The 18,600-nt window shown below is 44.7% G+C and overlaps 1 protein-coding gene across 1 annotated transcript in view; it reads left to right on the top strand.

Annotated features, from left to right (window-relative positions):
- The window catches only part of GGCX (gamma-glutamyl carboxylase), a 68,303-nt gene extending 56,521 nt beyond the window's left edge, over nt 1-11,782 (top strand). Inside the window, exon 15 of the mRNA XM_040345966.1 lies at nt 11,409-11,782. Coding sequence (XP_040201900.1) covers nt 11,409-11,577 — 169 coding nt within the window. The 3' untranslated portion in view covers nt 11,578-11,782. The remainder of the gene's footprint in view (nt 1-11,408) is intronic.
- The last annotated feature ends 6,818 nt before the right edge of the window (nt 11,783-18,600 follow it).

Here is an 18,600-nt window from a genome sequence, read left to right as displayed (position 1 = left end):
CATCCCTTTGTCATCCTGCTGCGTATTCGGCATCTGTGCACCTCCCCCTGCCCCTCTGTCATTTTGGTAGTCTGTGTGAAGCAGATCTCCTCCCCGCCCCTTCCTTCTTTCTTTGATTGAGAATTCCCCTTTAGTAAAGTGGTTGTAAAGTCACATCTATCATATACGTTTATCCTCTGTGTTTTAGGAACATATTAACTACTATGTGTGTTTTCTATATCATACATCATGGGACACAGTGTTAGGCTAATATTCATTACTTACTGGGTTATACGCCATCTCTAGGTGAATGGACACTGGTAGTCCAAAGTCTTAGACAGGAATTCTGCCCCTAGATAGCCCCTCCCATACATGAAGTACTTCAGTTTTTTTTTAGGGCTGTGGAAATTAACTATTAATTCCTCAATTACCGTATTTATTGCGGTATAACGCGCTCCAGCGTATACCGCGCACCCCTCAAGTGGCCCCCAATCCTGTGGGAAAAAAGTTTTTTTGTTTTTTTTTGTACTTACAGTTTTGGTGTCTTGCGCGGTGTCCATCGGCGGCCTTGTCGGGTCCGGCATCCTTCTGCGGCTTCGGGTGTCCTCTTCGGCGGGTCCGTCTTCGGCGGGTCCGTCTTCGGCGGGTCGGGTGTCCTCTTCGGCGGGTCGGGTGTCCTCTTCGGCGGGTCGGGTGTCCTCTTCGGCGGGTCCGGCGTCCTTCTGCGGTGTCCTCCCCGCTAGTTTCCCGCGCCAAGTTTGAATACTGCGCCGACATATACAGAGCGCAGTACACTCGTATATTGTCGGCAATGCTCGGCTACCCGCGCTGACGTCCTGTACGTCCAGGACGTGAGTGCGAAAGGAGCTGAGACTGCCCGAGTGTACTGCGCTCGGTATATGTCGGCGCAGTATTCAAAACTCGGCGCGGGAAAGCGGGTATCGGCGTATACCGCGCACCTACGATTTTGCCCTGATTTTCAGGGCAAAAAAGTGCGCGGTATACGCCGATAAATACGGTAATCGTTCATATTTTTGATCGGCACTCGTCTCTCCGTCAGCTTTAGGGAGTTCCGTCGGCGATCCGGTGAGGTCACGGACACCGGCGGGGCTTGCCGTGTCCATCTGAAGGGCTCCTTTGCTGTGCCTTCATATCTGCATGCCAGTGGGACCTCACTATCTGCCAGACGCAAGGGCTGTTACACTTCCCTCTATCACTTCCCTCTATCAACCTGGGATTCTACAGCCATTCACTAGGAGTTGTGATAGTTCCCTTCACGGGACATCTACATGCCGACGGACTGATGTTAACCCCTTCTCATCTGGATTCAGCAGTGGTATCCTTGTACTCATTTTTATACCAGTATCATACTTGGCTACATGTTTTTATGACTGCTTTTGGTACCGTTTGGTATTACTCGCACCACTTTTACAGTTTATGTAGCTACGTCGATTTTATCTCCAGTGCAATATTTATTTTGTTACCTACTTGAAGACTATAAAAGTTTTAATGCTATTACCATCAAGCGCTGCCTTTTGTTTTTTGTATCCTGCTATCCATTTTCCAGTGGTTGATAGCTGCACTGGGAATCAGCCTGCAAGGAGATCAGCTAAAAGTAGTTGGATATGTATGTGCGTTTATAATTAATCAAAATTAGTTGATTAAAAAAAAATTGATTAATCGAACACGAAAATTTTAATCAGTAATAGCCGTAGTTTTTTTTTTTTTTTACCAGTGTCTGCAAGGTGGATGGGCATGTTTGTTCGAGCTCCAGGTCTCGAGTCCCAAAATGGTTCTTAAATTAATCAAGGGATTGACCGATTGGATCCATTTGTAGAAAAGCTTATATGCAAGAAGACGCAAGGATCCTGCAAGGTTTTGCCTGTAACGCGACCTTTGGACACTGGACACTACAGGGCTAAGGCATTCCTGCAGGGTGCTGTAAACCCTCTTATTTAATTATTGTGGGATTCCCCGTGTGTTGGAACAATCTGTCAAACAAGCTAGAGGCTGGAGAACTGTGTGGCGGTGACCGCAGGGTGAGTTTGGGCTAGCTGCTGCTGGTTTTTGTGTAGAAGTACCTTGTCTGGTTGTCTTGGCTGCTTTCTTATGGATGGTCTGTGCACAGGGGGTCGCCATTGTGCATGATGGTCGCCATTGCGCACGTGAGTTTGCAGCTGTGTTGGTGGCCATGGCGCATGAAGCTTGCCACACAGAACGTTGTGTGCACACAGAGCTGCACCCGTGCTGTAGCTCTGAGGATGGCGAAGGAATGTCTGGTATTGTGCCTACTGCCAGCGCTGCTGCTTCAACCTTTGTCACCAGGGATCTGTCCTCAACTCTAGCTGGGTTAGAGGACAGGATTGCTGGCATGATTGCCTCCATCTCGTAGGGTGGCAAGAAGCATGACAGATCCCCCCTCCCCGATCCTTCTAACTTGGAGCAGGAATGGGTTGATGAAGTGGAAGAGCTAAATGCTAAGGATTCTGTGGCGGGCCAGGTTGATGAGTCTGCTTCTGAGGAATCTGGGCCTCTCAGTCGCAGAGGCTTTTGATCCAGACTCTTACCGAAATGGTTTGGTCTGCCTTTAAGTTACCTACTGCTGAGGTTTATGAGTCTTCCTGGTCCTCTTTGGGTTTCCTGAGGTCTCCTCAGGCTTCACATGCTTTCCCCTTGCACCCACTGTTGAAACAGGCGGTGTATGCTGATTGGGAACATCCTGACAGATATTTCATTCCTCCTAAGAGGTTTTCCCTTTTGTATCCCATGGAGGAAAAGTTTGTTAAGAAATGGAGCACGCCAGTGATAGAAGTTGCAGTCTCTTCCTTAAACAAGAACTTAACTTGTCCATTGGATAATGCACAGGACTTGAAGGACCCTGTTGACAAGAAACTGGAATCACAATTAAGGGCTTCCTTTTCTTTGGCCAGTTCAGCTATTCAGCCCGCTGTTGCAGCAATAGGAGTCTGCCAAGTCCTTGAAGGATCAGGTCGGACGACCTGACAGGCATAACCAGGAGGATGATCCTGCTGAAGGTAGAACAGATGTACCTCGAGCACTGTGTTTTGCTGTAGATGTCTTGAAGGATTCCATACAGTAAGTCTCATTTGGCTCTCCTGTCTGTACACATGCGCAGACTTCTGTGGCTTAAGAACTCGTCAGCCAAGCTTTCCTGCAAGAAGTTGTTGGCAGGGTTCCCCCTCCATTGGGAGCGCTTGTTTGGTGATGATTTTGACAAATATATCTCAAAGATTTCCGAAGGGAAGAGCTCTCTACTTCTCGTGAAGAAAGGGACTAGGCGTCCCTCGTTTAAAACCTCTGGGACCGCTTCTTCAGATGTCTCAGCGTCATGGCAGTTCCCCCGCCAACAGGGCACTAGAGCCAGGGGCAAGCCCCAGGGCCAGAAGAAACCCTGGGTCCAAAACTCTTCTAAACCAGGCACCAAGCCCTCCTTTTGAGGCCCCCCCGACTCTATCAAGTGGAGGGAAGGCTGTTTGACTTTGCATACATTTGTAGAACAGAGGCTCAGGACTAGTGGGTTATCTCAACAGTATCCCGTGGTTACAAGCTGGGATTGGGGGGGGTTTCCTCCTCCTCCAAAAGATCCATTATTCCTTTGGATCCTCCAAAAAGACACTTATTGTTTCAGGCACTAGATGATTTAGTGCATCAGGGAGTGATTATACAGGTTTCTGTATCCGAAAGGGGCACGGGTTTTATTCGAACCTGTTCATGGTTCAAAAACCAAATGGGGACATAAGGCCCATTTTGGCTCTAAGATCCCTGCACCAGTATCTATTAATCCAGTCCTTTCGGATGGAATCACTCTACTCGGTAGTATCCTTGCTGCAGATGGGAGACTTTCTAGCCTCCATATGTCAAGGATGCGTATTTACATGTACCTATCTTTCAACCTCATCAGACGTTCCTGCGATTCGCAGTAGAGGAATGTAATTTCCAGTTTGTGGCACTGCCCTTCGGGCTTGCTACAGCACCTTGGGTGTTTACAACGGTCCTAACATCTGTACTGGGTCTTTTAAGTGCCCAGGGAATCTTGGTGCTCGGATACTTGGACGACCTCTTGCTCAGAGATCACTTACTACAGGCCCTAGATCAGCGTCACCTGCAGTGTGGTATTTAGAAAACCTGGACTGGGTCATAAATCCTGAAAAGTCAGCCTTGAGACCAGCTTAGGTCTGGATCCTAGTTACGGTTCAAGGTTCAAGGGTATTTTTGCCACCCGTAAAGATCTGTTCCCTGACAGATCGGGTGCGTCAGGAAAGGGGAACCAGGCAACCCAATTCAGCTCTATATGAGTCTTCTGGGAAGGATGGTGTTTTCCTTCGAGGCAGTTCCTTACACCAGGTCCATTCCAGACCTTTACAACAAGACATCTTGTCGGCTTGGAACAGGAGAGCTTAAGCCCTGGATTACCCCATGCCCTCATCTCCGAAGGCGGGCTTGGGCCTAAGCTTTTTACAAGCTGAAGACGCTCAGGTGTGAATGCAGCCTCAGTCTTTCAGGTTGAGTGACGTTGGGCATTAGTTAAACCCAAAAAACAGAACATCTTGCAAGGAATAAGAAGAAATTGTACTGCCTGGGGGACAAAAAATTAACCCTGAGTTGGACTTTAAGCACAGGCAAAGAGATGCCACTGACAGATCTCTAGTGACTAAACTACATGTCTCTATTTTTATTGAAATCATAAAAGTATGGAAGCTTAAACATGTAAAGATAATATCAAAAATAACTTTGGGGTAAAAATAATAATGCAAAATATGCATACAATGAATACACTGTACTTTCTTGTTAAGGAATGCTGAAAAATACTAACTTCCTCTGTCTGATAACATAGCAGATTTATATCACAATTTATTTATTTATTTTTTGAGGAGAGGGCTCCCTCCTTCCTTTTTTTTTATTTTTTTTGAGTGAAGACTAAACGAAGTCCCATTCCCAGGCCAAGAGGAATGTTATATTTACATTCAGTAATGTAGCTTAACGGAGTTTCAGTGTAGAGCTGGTAACTTTCCAACTGTGCTCAGTGTCTGGTGATGTTGCCTAAAACATTTCTTTCTTGTCCATTGAGGAACACAGGGATTTGGGTTAAACTGCCACCTACAGGAGGTTGGGACACTGGAAAACAGAACAATTGTAGGCCAGCATATAATCCCTAATTTACCAGCATACCGCAATTTTTTGTTAATGCCTTAAGAGGTTACAAAACCTTTCCTTCAGGTCTACGGAACTAAAGTCTAATCAAATTTTTTTTTACTAACCCGCATAACTCTTTGGCATTTTTCTTCAGAGCCTTTAATCGGGATTCCTTATTACACTGCTGCTTATGCTGTTCTTTTGTATAGCAGATACCCAGATTGGCATTTCCTAAGCACTTGCTTATAGCAGATTAATTAGCACAGTGCTGTCTAACCTGTCCCTTTCTAAGCTGTAAAAAACTTGGCTGAGCCAGTTTCTGTGTCCCCTCTGACTGACAGATGACCACGGTAACCGTGGCTGCTGAGCCCTGATTACCGTAGTCAGGTTACATGCCTCCATCATCCGCAGCTCTCCTCTCTCCCTCCCTGCTGTCATCTCCTGTGTGTATCTCTCCCCCTCTCAGCCCCCTCCTGCCACCATTAGTAGCTGTCAGTTAAAGTAAAGAACAATTACAGCCAGCTCCTCTGTCCTACTAATCTCTCCTACACTATGTGAAATGTTTTTTTTAAATAAAGCCTGGAAATACCTTTTATCTTTGATCTCTTCTGGTTGGTCACAACGGTCACCCTCCATCTGTAGATTGGAGAAATACAACAGCAGCAAGAGGTTAGGTGACGGGCCATAAAAGAGCAAAGATCAAGTATTTACAGGCATCATTTAAAAAAAAAAAAATCAGGACACATTGGTCTCTAAAGGTTAATGGGGTCCCCAATTGCAGTGATTTCTCCATACCTGAGGCTTAAATCTGGTCCTGCAGAACAAACAGTCCATTCCTCCTCAAGGGATTCCATAGTAAATCAGTCTCCCAACATGGTCTCCACAGGACATCACTTAAGTGTCGTAGGACTTTCCCCTGGAGGGAAGGTATGGAAGTTCTCCTTCTGACAGTTCAAGTGGCCTGGTCTCTATGCTGGAGGATGCCGAGAGTGCTACTTTTGATCTCATTGTTTTGCCTTGGAGACCTGGAACCTCAATCTTGCTCTACTAATCTGGTAGTCTCCACCTGGAATGGGTGGATTTTGCAACTGGTAGAAGAGAAAATATGGATAGCCGCACTCCAAAAACCTTGATGGTTGTCTTTATTTTAAAAGAATAGATGCACTACAAATCACAGCAAAAAATACAGGGATGAGCTCTGATGCGTTTCGCACTATCAACTAGTGCTTAATCAGTCTTGGTCTTTGGGTATGACTAAGCACTAGTTGCGAAATGCGTCATCTGCTCATCCCTGTATTTTTTGCTGTAATTTGTAGTGCATCTATCCTTTTAAAATAAAGACAACCATCAAGGTTTTTGGAGTGCGGCTGTTCATATTTTCTCTTCTACTAATTGCCTTGTGCATTGCCAGCACCCTTCATTTCCTGAGAGGACACTGGTCTTTTGAACATATCCACCTGGAGCGGTAACTCCCTTCCCTTACTTGTTTTGGATTTTGCAACTGGGTGCTCCTTATCTCCTGCTTGGAAGGAATTGTCCATTGCCAAGATCCTCTGGATTGTCAATAGGCAAAACGCACTTGGATCCTGCTGCAGGTATCTACTGTAGTAGGAAAAGTACGTCTGGAGACCTTCTTGGGACCTGATCAACAGTAGCTAGGTCATCCTCCTATGGCTAATTGGAAGCCTTGTGTGAATGTTCACCCAGATCTCTTCCTCAATTCTGACCGTAATCAGGAAAATGTTCTTGGCAGTGTGACTAAGACCCCATACACACCATGAGATTTTCTGCAGATTTTTGTCTTCAGATTTACCAAAACCATATAATATGAGGTATGACTTTCAATTTGTATGCAATCATGCAGGCCCTTGCACTACATGGGTTTGTTAAATATGAAGACAAATGTCTGCAGAAAGTCTCATAGCGTGTATGGGGCCTTAGATTCATGCCTCTCGTTCTTCGGCTAAGGATTCCTTACCGTTCAATGTTTAAAAATTTAAAATTGTGGAAGTGTTAAAACTCCAGTCAGGTTTTTATTGATATCCGTGTCCCTCTGGGGGAAGGGATGGTTGTCGCCCTCTCTATTGCTAACCATGGTCACCAGAAGAAAAAAAGAAAAGATGCTGAGAAATGCAAAGTTTTATCGTTGTCACGAGTAAAGAAATTAAGGAAAATCTTACAATGGTGATGTTTCAGTGACAAATCGCAGAAGTTCATGTTGTGTCTTTGGGACAGGAAGTGAAAGAAATATCCCAGGGAGACAAAGATGACCAAATATGCATACAGTACAGGACTTCGTGCTCCATTGTCATAGACAATGGGATTTATGTAGCCACCCCCAGGTGATTGGAAACTGGTGACCAAAACTTTGGACATCCCATATAACCCCTCACACACCCAGAAATCCCAAGTTTTTTTGCTAGTGTCATTGGGTGAAGGATGGCCTCTCTACCAAGAGCTGTTTTCTGTTTTTTTGCTTACATATTTTGCCTAAAGAGGATCTGCCTTGAATCCTGGCTATGCCACTCTGGCTACTTTCTTGAGCTTTCAGATCAGCATCTCTCAGGACTGTACCCAGATCCCACTGCATGGAAGACACAGCCTGCAACATTTCTGCAGGCACTGGACACTAGATTTGGTGTTGACCCCTTTTTACAGCAAGAAGCAGTTAGCCCTTAAGGCCCACCCATCTGGTGGAGCCCTGTCCCCGAAGACCCCCTCCAAAGAGGAGGTATGCCCTCCCGAAGCAGGGAGTTGATGTCTTTCCTTAGGATGTAGCACCCGGAGCTGTGGGGTGTAGTGAGTTTGGGACTGAGGCCCTTCCCTCACATGGGGGTCCCTCTCTGGAACTGGCTCAACTGGGATCCCCTCCTTACCTTTTAGAAGTTGTCCCTGGATCTTAGGCCCCTGCCTTTATTGCACAGCAGGGGGGGCAGTGCGATTCCCTAGGTTGGGAGCAGTCTGTCCCACAGTAATTCAAAAGTGTGGTGTAGCCATGGAGTGCCATGCAGCACTTTCTCCCTATGCAGGTACAGTTTATTACAACACACTTCCTCTTTGCTGGTTCATTATGTTGCAGCAGCAGCCCTGGCACATATATCTAGACTTGGATGGACTAATGCATGTGCTGTATATGCTAGGCCCCCTCCGGTAGTGATTTCCTGTTTTCTGTACGCAACTGAATATAACATTTTGATCAAGTGCCGTCCAGACACACTGCAAAGAACAACTAAGGCATTTCCAGTCAACCTGATAGTAGTAGTAGTAGTAGTAGTAGTAGTAGTAGATGGAACTATTTCTTGCCTCAACAAATCTCTGACAATTCCAATTGGGGAGTTCCAGATCCTTAAGGACTCTGTGGACACGAGGTTGGAGGATGTCCTTAAAGCGGAGCTCCACCCTAAAGTGAAACTCGCGCTGATCGGAACCCGCCCCCCCTCCGGTGTCACATTTGACACCTTTCAGGGGGAGGGGGGTGCAGATACCTGTCTAAAGACAGGTATTTGCACCCACTTCCGGCCACACGTCTCGGGCAAAAGACGGGTTTTTCCCAACTTCCCGTCTGTCCCCCGTTGTGTGCTGGGAACACTCGGCTCCCAGCACACAGCGTGTGAGCCAATCGGCGGGCGCAGCGCGACTCGCGCATGCGCCGTAGGGAACCGGGTAGTGAAGCCGGAGCGCATCACTTCCTGGTTCCCTCAGCGTGGATGGAGGGGGGAGCAGCAGAGAGACGAGCGATCGCTCATCCTCTGCTGCGGACGGCGCTGGACTCCAGGACAGGTAAGTGTCCTAATATTAAAAGTCAGCAGCTGCAGTATTTGTACCTGCCTGCTTTTAATATTTTTTTTTAATGGCACATCCGCTTTAAAGCCTCCTTTACTCCATCTAGCTCAGTTATCCAAGTTACCGTTTTTTTTGGCCATTTGTTCAGACCTTTGAGGTCTTGGGCCAAACGTGCCACGTGACCATGGGTCAATCGTTACAGATTCTTCAAGTCCTCCAATGGTTGAACTCCCAGTGGGCTTATGGTACTGGCCATTGTACAGTGGCCTCTGTCACCGGTGAAAGACACCGGTCATGGATTCCTTACACCCTTACCATCAGTTACCCATGTAAGAAAGATGGCACTTAAAAAACTCTTCTGATACTTAAAGGGTCACTAAAGGAAAAAATAATTTTTGCTGAAATGACTGTTTACAGAGACATAGAGACATAATAGTTAACTGATTCCTTTTAAAAATGATTAAAAATAGATAAAAAACAATCATATAATGTACCTACAGTTCAGTTTAGTTTTTGCTGTTGTTTCCTGGTTCTCTGATGTACAGAGCCAATAGAGGGCAGGGAAGGTTTTGCAAAACGAAACTGGATTGGTGCCGAGGGGTTTTAGACACACCTCCTTGATTAGTCACCACAGTGAGAAATCTCCCAGTACTGTGGTGATCAGGAAACAGACAACCAGGAAGTGTCCAGAACAGAGAGGAATTACAGCAACATCAAAGCAAAAACGAACAATGAGGACATGAAACCTGTACTGCAGTAAGGTAAAGGAAGCTATTTAGCTAAAAAAAAATTCCTTTAGTGACCCTTTAACATCTTGCATACAGTAAGATTGCTTAGTGCAGTGGGGATCTTTAGTGTACTGAACACCTACCACAACCAGCCCTAAAGCAAATCTTTAGTCCTAGCATACACTTTTTTTCATTTTATAAAACCATCATTGTTAGAACAATACAAACAATAACTATTTTTGACAGTTGTATATAAGATTACTTGAAAAATCCTCTTTCATGTTGTGAGTTCTGCCTGTGTGCTGGTCATCTCTTTCCACAACTTTCTGGATTCCCTGCATGCTTAAGAGGGAAAAAGAGGGGAGGGTGCACCGACCCAGCGCATTACCATAAAAAGTTTTATTGAATAAATAAAAGCAAAAAAGTCCTACTCACAAGGAGAGCTTTGAAAACAGCTTATTAGACAATCAGACCGGTCTCTTGGTTTCTGACCTTCCAGGCTCTGAAGAAAGGGGTGCGCCCCAGAAACATTAGCCGTTCCGCCGTTGGTGTACCATTGGATCCTCGGCATCATCAGGTCTTGTTGGCAGGAACCAAGAGACCGGTCTGATTGTCTGATAAGCTGCTTTTAAAGCTCTCCTTGTGAGTAGGACTTTTTTTGCTTTTATTTATTCAATAAAACTTTTTATGGTAATGCACTAGGTCGGTGCGCCCTCCCCTCTTTTTTTCTCTTTTTCTTAGTTACATGAACGCCCATGGTTCTGAGGAGGGCTGCAAGACTCTAGACCTTGCCTTAGGATTGGCTACATTACCCTTTGGCAAAAAAACAGAGCGCAGGAGATTTTTGTATTGTTCTGTAAGGCCTGCATGTTTGGCATCTTCTCCTCTGTTGTTTACTCCGTTTCTAAGGATTACATACCAAATAGTACCTTGCTGCCTGCAAGCAGTGATTCCTGTACTGACTCCACCACCTGAAGCTCCTCACCTCAGTAGTTTAGAAGGCAGGCTCTGTGAAATGTGTGCCACAGCAGTGCCTATGCACAGGGCATAGAAAATAAATTCTAGGAAATCTTCACAAACTAAGCTTACAAATGTCAAGATCATTCAGATTAATAGAAGTAGGCTAGAAAAAAATAAAAATAAACGAGTGTGCCAGTGAAAAAAATAAAAATTTGATCATAGGCATGCACTTTAAAGCGGTGGTTCCCCCTAAAACAAATTTCTAACAATACATTCGTAAGACCCGTTACACTGCAGGTAGGCTGGCTTTTGTTTTTTAGTACATACCTCGATCTCGCCGTTTCGTCCCTTGGCGGTGGGCGTTCCTAGTTGATTGACGTTTCTCCGACGGGCACATACGTGACATCACGACTTTCCGAAAGAAGCCGAACGTCGCTGCGCAGGCTCCGTATAGAGCCGACTCTATACGGCGCCTGCGCAATGACGTTCGGCTTCTGTCGGAAAGTCGTGACGCGCAGTATGCGCCCGTCGGAGAAACGTCAATCAACTAGGAACGCCCACCGCCAAGGGACGAAACGGCGAGATCGAGGTATGTACTAAAAAACAAAAGCCAGCCTACCCGCAGTGTAACGGGTCTTACGAATGTATTGTTAGAAATTTGTTTCAGGGGGAACCACCGCTTTAAGTATGAAATGTAGCTGAGAATTGTAATTTACAATAACATCATTATTAGGATTTTGTAGATATTTTGTTATACTGCTAAAATTGATATTAACATTTTTTATGCATTTTTATCTGGCTTAGTTTCCTGATGACAGGCATTTCGCTGCGAAATCTCATTGTGGGCCGGCCGTCACTGGAGCAGTTAGCAGACGAAGTAGCATTCGCCAGTATCAGATATGAGGATTCAAGGCAGCAGGAAGACAAGGCAGGAGCGCCTTCCACGAGGGAACCTGAACATACAGACTTGTAATTTGTGCTTTGTGGAGTTTTTGTGGACCAGGCAGTATATCACTAGACTGTGATATATCGATTTTTTTTTTTTTACTATTTTTTGTACAGTTTTTACTGAAGAAAATTTTATAGATCAAACCAAGCACACAGCTGTGAGATGTGCTAGAGATCAAGCATCTTGGCAGAAATAAATGGTTTTCAATGTACTTGGAACAGGTGCTAAACTGATTTTATCTTTTTATCTCTTTAAAAAATTAGTCCAAAGATCAACTTCAGCTGACCTACTAACTATAAAATATAACTAAAGGCAAAACTTTTTTTTTTATAGTTTTGGAGTGGAGATGGATTAGAATACCTTAAAACCAATATGCTCGAAAATCGCTATATAGAATATTCTACAACATTAGCAGCGCTGTATGGGCTGTAAATATACACCCAATGTGTCCTTATTTAATCTAAAGTGGTTAATTGATAAAGTCCATCAAATGTGGGTCAAAAACGCATCTGAATAGATCCTTGGATCCCTTCACCGCACCCAGTGAGTCCTCTCCCTTATGGTATCACACTCACCAGACAGGTGATCAATCCATGCCTGTATAGAAATCCTTACTGGAGCTGCGGGATCACCAGTCTATCTGGATATTACTCGGTAAAAAAGAGGGGTACACATAGCGTGATACTGTAGAACAATTTATTAAATTAATCCCCCCGTCCAGATGTACACTTACAAGAAAATCAAACTTAAAGCGGTTGTAAACCCGCATACACATTTTTGTTTACACCTGCAAGGCAAAAGCCATAATGAGCTAGTATGCACCGCATATTAGCTCATTAGGAAATACTTACCTCGGAACGTGGTGTAGGGAACTTACCTGGTTCACGCCGAGCTGAGCGTGTCTTCCAGGTATCGCCGCTCCAGCGCTGTGATTGGCTGGAGCGGCGATGAGGACATGCGCGCGGGAGATTTCATTCCGGCGTGCCGGCCCTTCAGCCGAGGATCCCCCCTGCGCATGCGCCGCATTGCGAGGGGAATATCTCCTAAACAGGTTTAGGAGATATTCTTTATACCTACAGGTAAGCCTTATTATAGGCTTACCTGTAGGCTAAAGTCAAAAATGTGGGGTTACAACCACTTTAAAAGTATGAATATCACAAGGTTTAGCAGGTACCGTATATACTCCAGTATAAGCTGAGTTTTTCAGCACATTTTTTGGTGCTGAAAATGCCCCCTTTTGGCTGATACTCGATTCACCTTTTTGCGCCTGATCTCCCGGACTTTGGGGACCCGGTACCGGCCGGCCATAGGTTCCCTGGACCCCAAACTTGGCACACATGTAGCCCCACTCCAAAAGTGTGCAAAGTTTGTTGTCCGGGGGACCTACGGCCGGGAAGCTTCGATTTTTCAAAGCCGGGCACCCCTTCTATATACTCCCATGTTAAACATAAGTCTAGTCATGGACACAGTGAGGCATGCACATGGACACCCTGGGCTTATACTCGAGTCAATAAGTTTTCCCTTTTTTTTTTTGTGATAAAATTAGGTGCCTTGGCTTATACTCGAGTATATACGGTATGCCTGGATCTCACCGCTCGTCATTATTCATGGATCGCGGTGGGACCCGGGTTCAGACAGTCCTTGCCTCTGACTTCAACAGCTATGTAGTCCAGCCCTGCTGCCAGGTTTCTTTTGCAGTTTGTGCCCTGTTAAGTGGATTAACCCTCTCTATTTTTTATGTTTACCATTATCCCTGAAAGTAAAAGAAAATCCCAAATTTTGGGCTGTCCCCAGAACAGGAAAAGTAAGAATATCTTCCAAGTGGCACACTAGTTCTGGTGGATTCACTTTAGACAGATTTTCTCATACTTCCTGTTTATAGCTTTTGGACAGGAAGTAAAATCTCCCCAATAGGACACAGATGGAAAATATAAACCTTACAGGGGGGTTATAACCCTCCATTACTCTATTAAAAATATAAAAAAAAGTTTTGCCTTTTTAATCTTTAAAACTTTGTTGCTGACCCGAGGTGATACAGATATTCCTCATTTAACGACTGCTCAGACTTTCGACCAGCTCTCCCCACCAAAACACGCTGCGCATCATTGTATTGTACAGTATTTTAATTTGTGTTCTTTACTTATGCAAATTAAAACAAGTTTTGTTTTTAGACCTTTTTTCACAATACAGTACAGTAGTTAAGAATGCTTAAAATTAACAACCAATTTGTTTAATGATCTGGCCGTTAAGTGAGGAGTACCTGTATACCAATTAGGACAGTTCAAAAGGCCAGAAGTCCCTTTTTATGCATGCTTTTTCTGGGTCAGTGACTTAAAGTGGAGGTTCACCCTCAAAAAAAATTCTGACATCACATGGAGTCGAGCCATCCTACCGACAGAATGCCGGTGTTTTTTTTTTTTCTCAGCACATACCTCGTTATCACGATTTTCACCCCCCGGCAATCCCGCGGGACTGGGCGTTCCCAAGCACTGCCTGTGATTGACAGGCTTCCGGATGGCGCATACTGCGCGTCACAGGTTGCCGAAAAAACCTGAACGTCGGTGCGGCTCTATACGGCGCCTGCGCACCGACGTTCGGGTTCTGTCGGCAACCTGTGACGTGCAGTATGCGCCGTTCTGAAGCCTGTCAATCACAGGCAGTGCTTGGGAACGCCCAGTCCTGCGGGATTGCCGGGGGGTGAAAATCGTGATAACGAGGTATGTGCTGAGAAAAAAAAAAAACACCGGCATTCTGTGGGTAGGATGGCTCGACTCCGTGTGATGTCAGAATTTTTTTTGAGGGTGAACCTCCACTTTAACACATTGAAGAAGTAGGGTCAGTGTGACAGCCAGGTAATTGGCATTCTCAGGAGAGGTCAGCAGTGGACGTCTCCATGTTTCTCTCACAACAGGTGTACTTTATCAAGCAGCTCTGATAATAAACTTACAGTGGGGAAAGAAAATAATCACCCCCTTTAAAATCACTTTTTATTGTTGCAGCCTGAAATTAAGACCGTTCTATCCGGCTGAATTTATAACATCCAAGTAAAAGATATAACACCTACATGTCAGGAAAAAGGATTGCCCCCTTGTGTCAGTATTTTGTTGAACCACCTTTTTTGCTTTAATGACCGCCTTTAGTCTGTTGGGATATGTCTCTAACTTTGCAAAATTTGACCCACTCTTCTTTGCAGAACTGCTCAAGTTTGGGTAAATCTGATGGTGACTGCGGACTGCAGTCTTCAAGTCATTCCACAGATTTTTTTATGGGGTTTAAAGGGTCACTAAAGGAAAAAAATGTTTTAGCTGAAATGACTGTTTACAGGGTATAGAGACATAATAGTTAACTGATTCCTTTTAAAAACGATTAAAAATAGATAAAAACCAATCATATAATGTACCTACAATTTTTAGTTTCGTTTTTGCTGTTGTTTCCTGGTTCTCTGATGTAGAGCCAGAGAGCCAATAGAGGGCAGTGATGGTTTCTAAAACAAAACTGGATTGGTTTTGAAGGGTTTTAGACACACATTAATCACACCTCCTTGATTAGTGACCACAGTGAGAAATCTCCCAGCACTGTGGTTATCAGGAAACAGACAACCAGGAAGTGTCCAGAACAGAGAGGTATTGCAGCAACATCAGAGCAAAAACAAACAATGAGGACATGAGACCAAGACTGCAGTAAGGTAAAGGAAGCTATTTAGCTAAAAAAAAAATTCCTTTAGTGACCCTTTAAGTCTGGACTTTGATCGGGCCATGCAAGGACATTCACCCTTGTCTCCTTCAAGCACTGTGGTCATTTTTGCTGTGTGCTCTAAATCACTGTCATGCTGGAAGGCCCATTGACAACTCTCTGTTGTGTGTCCTCTGCATCTACCTCAACAACGAAGCCATGGCTAACAGCTCATCATGGTATCAGGTTAGATCATCTGCAGAAATATTTACAATTTTTTTTTTTTTTTTTTTTTTAACAAGGCTAGATAGGTTAGATCATGCGTGTCTATAGTAGGGATGAGCCAAACACCCCCCTGTTTGGTTCGCACTAGAATCTGCGAACATCCCAAACGTTCATGTGAACTCTAGAACCCTGTTAAAGTCTATGCGACTCAAACGTTTGAAATCTAAAGTGCTAATTTTAAAGGCTAATGTAAAAGTTATTGTCCTAAAAAGTGTTTGGGGACCTGGGTCCTGCCCCAGGGGACATGTATTCATGCAAAAAAGTTTTAAAAACTGTTTTTTTTGGGAGCAGTGAATTTAATAATGCTTAAAGTGAAACAATAAAAGTGAAATATTCCTTTAAATTTCATATCTGGGGGGGGGGGGGATGTAAAGCATGTGAAATACCGCATGTTTCTCATACTTAGAACTGTCTCTGCACAGTGTCATTTCTGAAAGAAACAAAGTAATTTAAAACTGACTTGCGGCTATAATGACTTGTCGGCTCCCGGCAATTCAGAGGATTCATTCATAGACAAAAAAAAAAAAAAAAGCGTGGGGTCCCCCCAAAATCAATTACCAGGCCCTTCAGGTCTGGTATGGATATTAAGGGGAACTCCACCCCAAATTTAAAAAAAAATGGCGTGGAGTTCCCCCCAAAAATCCACACCAGACCCCCTTATCCAAGCACGTAACCTGGCCAGCTGCAGAAAAGAGGGGGGACAGAGAGCTGCCACCCCCCCTCCTGAACTTTACCAGGCCACATGCCCTCAACATGGGGAGGATGTCTCCATGTTGATAGGGAAAAGGGCCTCATCCCCACAACCCTTGCCCGGTGGTTGTGGGGGTCTGCGGGCTTATCAGAATCTGGAAGGGCCCTTTAACAAAGAGGACCCCCAGATCCTGCCCCCCCCTTATGTGAATTGGTAATGGGGCTGCAGTTCCCCTTAAAATCCACACCAGACCTGAAGGAACCACACTTTTTTTTTTTTTTAATTGATGGTGGGGTTCCCCTTAATATCCATACCAGACCTGAAGGGCCTGGTAGTTGAATTTGGGGGGACACCATGCTTTTTTTTTATGATTTCTCTCTGAATTGCTGGGAGCCGACAATTCATTATAGCCGCAAGTGATTTTTAAATTACTTTTTTTTTTCTTTCAGAAATGACACTTTGTGCAGATACAGTTCTAAGTACAGGAAACATGTGCTATTCCACATGCTTCCTTAAAAACACACTGCTCAAAACAATTCAAGGAACACTTTGAAAACATCAGATCTCAACGGGGCAAAAATCTAATGCTGGATATCTATACTGATATGGACTGGGTAATGTGTTAGGAATGAAAGGATGGCACATCCTTTGATGGAAATGAAAATTATCCACCTACAGAGGGCTGAATTCAAAGACATCCCAAAAATCAAAGTAAAAAAAAAATTTGGCAGCAAGCTAGTACAATTTGCTGAAACTCAAAATGCTCTTCAGTAGTTTGTATGACCTCCAAGTGTTTGTATGCATTCCTGACAACATCAGGGCATGCTCTTAATGAGACGACAGATAGTGTCCTGGCACCACTGAGCTCCTGAACAGACTGCGGTGCAACCTGGATGGACCGAAACATGTCTCAGAGGTGTTTTTGGATTTAGGTCAGATGAGTGTGGGGGCCATTCAATGGTATCAATGTCTTCATCCTCCAGGAACTGATTGCATACTCTCACCCCATAAGGGCAGGCATTGTGGAAACCCAGGACCCACTGCACCAGTGTAGGGTCTGACAATGAGTCCAAGGATTTCACCCCAATAGTAGTCAGGGTGCCATTGTGTAGCCTGTAGAGGTCTGTGCATCCATGGATATGCCTCCCCAGACCATCACCAAACTGAAGTTCTCTGGCTTCTCCAGACCCTGTCACATATGCTCAGGGTGAACCTGCTCTCATCTGTGAAAAGCATGGGGCACCAGTTGCAGACCTGCCAATTCTGGTGTTCAATGGAAAATGGCAATTGAGCTCCAGTGTCCAGCATTGAGCACACTAGAGGACATCAGGCCCTTAGGCCACCCCCGTGAAGTCTGTTTGATTATTTGGTCAGAGACATTTACACCAGTGGCCTGCTGGAGGTCATTTTGCAGGGCTCTGGCAGTGCTCATCCTTGCACAAAAGGAGCAAGCAGATACCAGTCCTGCTGATGGGTTAAAGACCTTATATGGCCGTGTCCAGCTCTCCTAGAGCAACTGCCTGTCTCCTGGAATCTCCTCCACTCTTAAAACTGCTGGGAGACACAGCAAACCTTCTGACAGTGACATTGATGTGCCATCCTAGAGTTGGAATGCCTGTGCAACCTTTATAGGGTCCAAGTGACACTGACCCTAGCCAAATGCAACACTAGTGAAAAAGTTAGAAAATAAATGGGGGGGGGGGGGGGGGGGGAGTTAGACACCACCTGTACAACATTCCTGTTTGAGTTCATCTCATTGTTGCCCATCTAGTGCACCTGTTATTTCAGTTAACAGCTGAAACTGATTAAAAACCTCCCCCTACTGACCAGATCAATATCCCAGGAGTTCCTGCCCATAACTGAACTACTGCTAGTTAAGATTGCAAAGAACTCTCAATTGAAGCTACCAATTATATACACCATGAGACGTATGATACAAGCATTGAAATGATGTTAACCACCATGTTACTGAATGACATGTGCACTCAAAAGATTGCAAAGAGGCATTTGCCATAATGAATCTGCAGAATCACCACCTCCAAGCACACAAAGGGAATAAAACAAATCTTGTACCATAGAGACAGGCATTATAACCAGTTCTCAGATTAGGAAATGACAAGCTGTATGCTTCACAGCACTGGCAATCACATGTCCCAGGCAGTTTAAATAGCAGCTGGGAGATGAACTAAAACAAGGGGCAGGGATACAAGTTTTGTCATTACAAATATGGCAATGCCCATCTTAGGGAAATTACTTGATGGTCAGAGCTTGGTTAAGCATCAGGTCCACTTTACTTTGATAATTCACAGCAGCAAAATGAGCCACCATGTATTAGTCAAACTTAGAGGGGCACTAGTCCTATTCACTCACGCAGCCCTAGCACAAAACTCATCTGTACA

The sequence above is a fragment of the Rana temporaria genome, chromosome 3 (genome assembly GCF_905171775.1).
Source record: "Rana temporaria chromosome 3, aRanTem1.1, whole genome shotgun sequence".
Taxonomy (NCBI): Eukaryota; Metazoa; Chordata; class Amphibia; order Anura; family Ranidae; genus Rana; species Rana temporaria.
This window is presented reverse-complemented; position numbering and strand designations above follow the sequence as displayed.